The sequence below is a fragment of the Rhinolophus sinicus genome, linkage group LG14, assembly GCF_036562045.2.
Source record: "Rhinolophus sinicus isolate RSC01 linkage group LG14, ASM3656204v1, whole genome shotgun sequence".
Lineage (NCBI taxonomy): Eukaryota > Metazoa > Chordata > Mammalia > Chiroptera > Rhinolophidae > Rhinolophus > Rhinolophus sinicus.
In genome coordinates, this window is record NC_133763.1 from 42,262,252 (window position 1) to 42,270,481 (window position 8,230).

The 8,230-nt window shown below is 56.2% G+C and overlaps 1 protein-coding gene across 1 annotated transcript; it reads left to right on the forward strand.

Annotated features, from left to right (window-relative positions):
• The first annotated feature begins 2,190 nt into the window (after window positions 1–2,190).
• Window positions 2,191–2,981, forward strand: UBL4B (ubiquitin like 4B). Its single transcript, XM_019730576.2, is given in 1 exon segment — window positions 2,191–2,981. A coding segment is annotated over 1 exon segment (534 nt). The 5' UTR covers window positions 2,191–2,256; the 3' UTR covers window positions 2,791–2,981.
• The last annotated feature ends 5,249 nt before the right edge of the window (window positions 2,982–8,230 follow it).

The following is an 8,230-nucleotide window of genomic DNA, read 5'->3' on the forward strand; positions in this document are numbered from 1 at the left end:
GGACGAGCAAGTAGAGGAAATGGGAGGTGGATGTGGCTGGAGTGGAGGGTGCAAGGAAGGCTGGGGAAGGAAGCAGGACCAGGCCATTATGCCCTTGGAGGCCAGGCTGAGGAGCTGGTGATGATTCCAAAAGCAGAGGATTCAAGTGGACGATGTTACTCACAGGAGTGGCTTGACCTCAATTTGGTTTAGGAAGCCCCCTTTGGCTGCGGCAGGAGTGGACAAGAGGAAGTGGGGCCGGAAGGAGAAGGCGAACCATGAGTTCTGAGCCAGAGGTAGGGGGTCTGTGCATTTTGGAGAATGGAAATAACAAGAGGGCTCATTGGGGAGAGGAGAGGGAGAGGAGAGGAGAGGAGGGGAAGGGAGGGGAAGGGAGGGGAGGGGAGGGGGGAGGAGAGGGGAGGAGAGCAGAGGAGAGGAGAGCAGAGGAGAGGAGAGCAGAGGAGAGGAGAGGAGAGGAGAGGAGAGGAGAGGAGCAGGAAGGTGGGGAAGGTGCAGCTGGATGGGGCAGCACACTGGTAGGTGAGAAAAGGGACAAGATGTCAGGGAATTCCTGAAATGTGAGCTTCGTTTCTCTCTGGACTAGATTTGGATCACCTGCCCAGAGTGAGGGCATGGGACGGGGAGAGGGGACGGCCAGCTAAGTTTGTGGTGTCCGTGGGTGTTTTCTCCCACTATCCAAGACTGCCAGGGCCAGAAGAGAGGGGTGGAGTTTGGAGCGACCCCCGGTGAGGGCTCAGGGCCAGGGGCCGTGGACTGGCAACGTCTGGAAAGTCCAGGGATGTTGGCAACAGTATCATTCAAGTGTAGTCCAGGCTGGAGGGTAAGGGAGGAAGGGGTGGAGGGAGCGGAGAGGAGAGGCACAGCAGCGGAGCACAGCCAGCTGGGAGAGGTGAGAGGATCCCTGACAAAATCACCCCACCAGCTGTGGGACATCAGCCAGGGCTTCTCCACGCTCATTCAGTTTCAAGTGGGACAATACCTTTCTCAAAGGTTACATGTGCCGACGCTGATGAAGGGAGATCGTCAACAAGTTGAACCAACACCTGCCTGTGCATAGACGTTATCGACACAGTGGAGTCCCCATAAGTGCTCTTTCCTCGTTCACCGTGGACCCCTGGGCGCCTGCTTAGTGCCTGGCACACACAGGGCACGGCACAGAGGTTTCAGGAGGCAGGACATGGAATGGGGAAGTAGCGTCTGCGTGCTGGACGATGAAGCTGGACCCCCTTGCAGAGACAAGGATAGTATTTGCCTCTGAGGCTGCGAGAACTAAGTCAGGCGATGCGGAGAAAAGATGCTGTTGATGGCCCAGCCCTGTCCCCTCAGCACGCATGGTCCTTAAAGGCTGACGGCCTCTTACTGCTCGCATCTGCAAACTTCTGCACAAGGGTTTCCTCTGGTCACAGGAGCCTGCTCTGTACATGGAGGGTCCAAGGAGTCTGGACCCTCTGTACCACAGGGTCCAAGGAGTCTGTACCCCACTAACAAAAGGCAGGACCCAGTGCCCACAGATCTGGCTTCCGTGCCTCCCTGCAGCCGCCCAGAATGCCCAGCAGGAATGAAATCTCCCAGCTGCCCTCAAAGGCCACCTGCTCATTAGTACAGTTGGGCTTCCCTCCCTTTCTGTCTCACTTCCTCATCCCCAACTGGTGCCTTCTGGGGTCACCTCCCAAATAAATACAAGGAAACCCGTGCACTTGAATCTCTGTCTCAGAGATTGCTTCTAGGACACCCAATCTGAGAGAATGTGTAAGTGCGTGAAGAAGGAAGACACTCGATAAATGTGAGCCGGCTCGCTAGATGGAAAGCTTCACAAGGACGGAAAGTATCCATTGTGATACCATCACCTCAGGGACGGGTCCGGGCAGAGCTGCTGAGTAAATCGACATGGATGTGGTTCCTTCTGCCCCGCTGTCCTTTTGGGCCCTCCCATGCTCCATCCCCCCGTCCTTTCTCCCCATCCTCTGTTTTCTTTCCTGACCCCTCTTTTCTCCTCTTCTACCCTCCTCCGTCCTCCCAAGGAGGAAGGATGCTCTGTGCCCCAAATGTCCCTCTGACTTCCCCAAGGTCAGAGCCCGCCTGCAGCATTGTGACATCACTGTGCACAGCCAATGGCTGCCCTCCTGGGCTAGGCTCTTGGCCTCCTGGGGCCACCACCTTCCACTGATAGGGAGAAGCCATCTTCTTCAGGCCCCTTAACCCTCAGCGTAGCCACCAGAGCATGGATCCCTCCTGAATCCACTCTCAACCCCCATGTTCCTCACGGTCAAGCTGCCTCTGGGCCAGAGATGCAGCCTGAATGTGTCTGGGCAGGAGAGCGTGGCCATGCTGAAGAGGCTGGTGTTGAAGCCACTGTAGGTGGCTGCGGAGCAGCAGCCCCTGCTTTTCCGTGGCCAGCTTCCGGCTGACGACAGGTGTCTCTCAGACTACTGCATCGGACCGAACGCCTCCATCAAAGTCATCATGCAGCCCCTGGAGAAGACGGCACCCGAGCAGCTCCTCCAGCCCCAGCCCCAGCCCCTGTGGGACCAGCTGGCCCGGGTCCTCGCCAAACACTTTGGGCCCCAGGATGCCAAGGCAGTGCTTCGGCTGCTGAGACAGGAGCACGAGGAGCGGCTGCTGAGACAGGAGCACGAGGAGCGACTGCGGAGGATAAGCCTGGAACACCTGGAACAGCTGGCACGGGACCTCCTGATGGGGGAGCCAGTCGCGGAGCCCGCAGAGGAGAGGGAGCCTGAGGCTGTGGGCTCGGAGTCCCCAGACGAGGAGGAGAGAGCTGATCAGTAAACTGGCCACCCTACTTATTTAGACGCCCAACTTTGCCCAGCCTCGTCTTTAATGTTCCCTGGTGCCTCCCCAATAGCTGGTGTAGATGCGTCCTCACTCCTTTTTGCAACTTCAAAGCAGCTGGAGGGAGTTTGGACCCCTCTGTCATCTCTTGGGCCTGTGGTTTCCCCTCTGAAACACGGAACGATTCCACCCCATCATCATCCCCTAGGAGTTCTGATCCCCCCGTGGGCAGCCCAAAAGGGTTGTCAAAGGCTGCCCCCCGCCCCGTAGGCTGGGCACCATCTCCTGGGTCAGGCAGTTTGCCCAAACATGCCTGGCAACCCCCTGGGCTGTTAGCCAACCTCTGTGGTTCTAGACAGACCCTCTTTCTTCTTTGAAACAACGATAACGTGAGTTCACTTTCCTCCAGCCTCAGGCCAGGGCACCTACCTCCAGACCCCAAACAGCCAAGAGAAGGGGATATAGTTAGCTGTCCCCAGCCTTCTGGGTGAGGCTTTCCTTGCTGTTTGCCTGCTCGTGCCTCCACAGCTTAAGGGACAGAGACAGCAGAGGTAGGAATGGGAGGAGAGCACCTACTGCGCGCCAGGACTGGAGGTCACAGGGAGACGCACACAGACGAGGACAGCAGGAAACTGAAGCTCAGGCAGAAAGGGCAGTTTACATAGTGACACACTCACGATGGCCAGTGCGAACAGAACCATGCCCCATCAATTCACAGGTGTCACAGAGTCCCCATTACCTGCCCAGCGTGCCCAGGCTCCCTGGGGCAAAAATGTTGCCAGTCAGGATCCTTGCCCTCCCGGAGTGTGCAGCCTAGATGGAGAGACAGGACATCAATATGACAAGTAAAGCAGCAACATAAACCTGGCGTATAGCCTATGTGACTAAATGCCCAGACACCAGTCACCACCTCACAAGGCCCTGAGCCTAGCATGGAGGGCCAGTCCCTACAGACAAGACTGCCAGGCCCTTTCTCTGTTCCTGGTGTGTGTGCCTCACCAGGGGCCGAGGAGCCCCTCACCCTGTGTACGAGGGGAACACGGAGCACGCTGAGAGCCTGGTCCCCCATAAGGTCCCTGAAGTTCTATTGTTGGGTGATGGAGACAGAGAGAGGGAGACAGAGAATGTCTTAAAAGGAACAAGCAGGGCCTGTTTCCCTAAAAACATTCCGTCCTTGGCCTGTGGGGCCCAGTGTCTGATTCCAGTCCTACCTCAGCCGTTGTCCTGCTGCATGACCTTGATTCACCTGTCTGATGCTCATGTTTTTCACCTGTTAATTGGGGCTCATTATAATAGTGTCTCCTTAATCCCTAGGCGTTTGTGAGGGTTAGATGTGAACACTGTACAATTGAGTAATGTCCTCCAGGGGTGGGGTCAGTGGCAGAGGCAGGGAGAGACTCTGGAAACCAACTCTGGCTCTGTGAGCCTGCTTAGTAGCAGTGGTCCCCCCACCCGGAGAAAGAGACACCCTCATTTAGCTAATGACCATCTCTTTTACCGCTGCCCCAGCCCCTGCCCCCACCAGCTGAGAGGAGAGGAAAGTCAGGGGGCAGCAAGGACTCAGCATGGAGTGGCTGCAGCCAGCACCTGCCGATTGGGGGTGGGGTGCCCCAGCCTGTCCCCGGGTCCCAAACGGGTCCTAGTCCTGCTTTTCCTGCTCCCAGGCCGTTGGTCCTTCAAAGGAGCAGCCCCCACTGGTTCTGTGAGCCATTGGTGCTGGGGCTGTGCCATTTGCAAGGGGGATGAGCCTATTATCTTTACATTAGGGGAACTAATAGCCCATTTCCCAGGAAATCTGTGAGCGATAAAAATAAGTGGGCCGTTTTATTTCTTTTGCCAAGAGAAGCTGGCATGAAGGATAGGGGAGCTTTTATTTTCTCTCTAGTTAGTGGGAGTGTCAGGGCCGCTGAGAGCAGCCACCTCCACTGCTTTTGTCACCAGCACTGCAGGGGAAGAGGACTCCAGGCCCAAACTGGCAGGAAGGAAAGTTGTTCTGCCCTTCTGTGCCCATGCGTGCCTCCCACCACTGACTCCAGCCTTCCAAGGGCCCCCTGCTCCCATCCCTGTCTGAAGAGCTGGGCACAGGAGAGAACACACTAGCACTTGGAACTTGACGAGAACTTGTTTGTCACCTGTCCTAGGGATAGTTTTCCTCAATGGTGCATTTCCCACTGTGGGGTGACAGGCTTTGTCCCCTAATGGATGAACTTGCAGGTGGGACTACTTTGGGAGGCTGAGGGCAGGGCTGTGCCTCAGGCTGTGAGGAGGGGTTAGAATCCTCTTCTGCGTGGAGAACCCCAGCTCTTGGGCTGCCTGCGCGGAGATCCTTCCTTGTGCCTGGTTTCACCTTATTTCAAAGGTGAATTTAAACCTGTGCCAGCAAACCAGCTGAAGACTCCCTTCTCTGCTGTCTAAATGGGGAAAGCACTCTTTTTAAACTGCCACTTCCCCACAGCACCTCTCTCCTACCAGGAAAGGACACAGAGGTCCCGACAGGTAATAACTTTGCTCAAGTAGGAGGCGTCCCCGGACACTCACCACATCCAGGGTTCCAGCTGTGTGTTCCCATCCACAGAGAAATCTGGCTTCTCCTCTTAGCCCCGCCCTGTATCACCTGCAGGCCAGTACCCTTGGTCCCCTGGTTCCTGGCAAAACAGTCTTTCTGAGGGAAACAAGCACCGCTCCCTGGTTTGTGTGCTATTTTATCAATCTTTTATTTTCGATCAATAAACATCGATAATGGTCCTACTATGTGCCACGTTTTGTGCTAGGGACTTCGGTTGGTAGACAGGGAGCCTGTCTCCCTGAGAAGGAGGTTTAGCGGGAAGTGCGCCCCCTGCTGTGCCTGACTGCATGGTGCAGTGGAGGGGCCGAGAAAACCCCTAAGGGCCAGCCACAAACTTGAGATGTACTGTGTTGGTAGGTAGGCACGTCGCTTTTGCCCAGAGTCCCAAATGATGGGGCCGGGAATAGTCTGCCAGGATGAAAATTCTTGCATATATTCAAGAAGGAGGCAGCTTACAATGTTTCAGGGACTCCGGAGATCCTACATGCCCGAATCTGTTAGAGTCACACGTCCTGCCCACATTCAGAGTGAGGGGATATCAAAAAGGCCCAGACACCAGGGGGTGTGAACACCCCCACAGGAGGTGTTGACTGTGTCATATGTTTTGTATGTATTAATCATACAAAAGCCAACTAAAGTGCTAGGCTCAGCCCAGCAGTTGTGGGAGCACAAATGGGGAGTGGTCTCTCTAGCTGAGTCTCAGGAAACCTTCAAGGAGGAGGTGGCATTTGAACTGGTGAAGGATGAAAAAGGAGGGCAGTTGAAGGGCACCTGAGGGACATTTCCTGACACCCAGGGCTCCACATGTCACACCTGGAGAACTGTCCCTGCTCAGCACACCCCGCTTTTGACCTTGTTGGGTGCCTCATCACATCTAGAGACACACGGACATGCAGACACACCCCAGGAGCACACCCACAAACAAATAGACACCTCATACCTGTAGGGCAGGGCTACAGGGACAGAACCAGGTTTGCAACGGGAGCTGTAGGCTCTGTGCCACTGGCAGTGTGTGGATCCAGACCTTGCCTTTGAGGGTTCAGGCTGCAGGAACCCAGCTGACCCACCTGACCCAGGTGGCTCGGCCAGAAGATCCCATGCAGCGAATTGGAGGACAGAAAGGAAGACCGCAGAGCCAAACCCAGGAACTGTGAGCACTGCCGGGAGAGGTGGCCTGGCCGACTTTGCTACGTTCAAGTGATGCCTCATGTCGTCAGGACAGGGGTGTTCATAGGACACATAGGGACATGGAGAGGGACACATGGTGCGCACATTTGTGTCCTGGGTGGTGGTTGGCTTTGCAAGGCTTGCCTGAACCTGCAGTCAGCCCACGTCTAAGGACAGAGACTCCTTCTCTGTGTGAACACTCCAAGGTGGCATGCTGGCCTTCGGGATCACCTGCCCCAGCCTGGGTTATACACCCTGTGCTCTGTGCTGGGCTTGGGTGGCTGCCAGCACATGGCCGGGAGCGGCCAGAGGGCAGGCTGCCCTGGGCTAGTGTCCTGCGCCAAGCCAGCTGTCGCTCATGGAGGTGGCTGAGGCAAGACTAGCGGCAAAGCCCGGGCCCAGTGCCCTCTGGAGCAGATGGTGCTTTCTGCTGGCTGCCTTGTCCCACTCTTCCCTTCTTCAGTCACCTTCCTCTTCTCCCATCCTTTCTGCTTTTCTTCCTGAACCTCTTCAACCCCGAGTCGGCTGCGTTTTGTGGACATCTGAGTGCTTGCGTTTAGCTGTTTCTCTCACTATTCCTTATGTCTCCTTCCACCCACCCCTGCTCACCTTCTCTTCCTTCCCATTTTTTCGTAAGTAGTCGCCCTTCTATTAACCACCACCAGCTCTTCTCCTCGTCCTCCTTGTGTCTTCCTTCTCTTGTGTTTACCCAGGCTCACACAGTGGGCAGGTGAGGGCAGGGACCCAGAACCCACCTGCCTGCATGTGCAATACTGACCTATAAATGCATCTACCCAGCCCAGAGCTTGGGTATAAGGGGAAATGGCTTCGTTGCACGCATGTACCCTTCTGCTGATATAAACCTTAAAACAGACACCCCCCCAGAGAAAAGGCACAGACATCTGCCCACACAAGGTTGCCGCAATCAGCCTTGCTCACAGACGGACATCCTGCCAGGGAGGTGGGACCGTCCTCGCAGGCACATCTGCAGTGTTGGCTGAAGACAAAGCACCTCACAGCCACAGAGGCCAGCACGTTGGGTGCTGGGTCCCCGGACTTCCTCTCATGGCTCTGTACTTCCTCTCACCAGCTGGGCTGGCCCCAGGAACCCTCATTCTCTTGGCTCAGCTCCTGCAGTCCCTCCTGGCTCCTCCCCAGGGGGCTACTTGGCTCCACTGGGTTCCAGGGCTGTAAATCCCCCTCTGGAAAAGACTGTAACATGAGGAGTCAGCAGGAAGCCCCAGCCCCCAGGATGGCTCCTACCTACCTGCCCTCCGCTCCCTCCAACAGCATTTCCCATCACAGTGATTTAAGGGCTCCCTGGCAGCCTTTAGCGGCTCCCTCTGCCCTTGTGGAAGGGTGATAAATCTGAGGTAACTACTGTCTGCCCACTGGCCATAAACCCATCACAGCACTGCAGTGGGGCCAGGTCTGCCTGCCGAGGCCCGACTGCATTGGCCTTGTCAGCCAGCCGCCCTTGGAGAAGTCCCAGGGCACCCGTGCCTGGGACATTATTTATAAGCCAGAGACCCCAGGATCAAAGCTGCTGTCCATCAGGGAGGGCAGGGAAGGCCCTCGGAGCTGCCCACAGGTCGCTCATCTCGTGCAGACAACCTCAGGACACCGATGCTGCTTAAACTTGAATGATGGCATGTTGAGGAAAGAAAGTCTTGGTTCTCTCACGCTCTACCCGCCCCCTTGTAC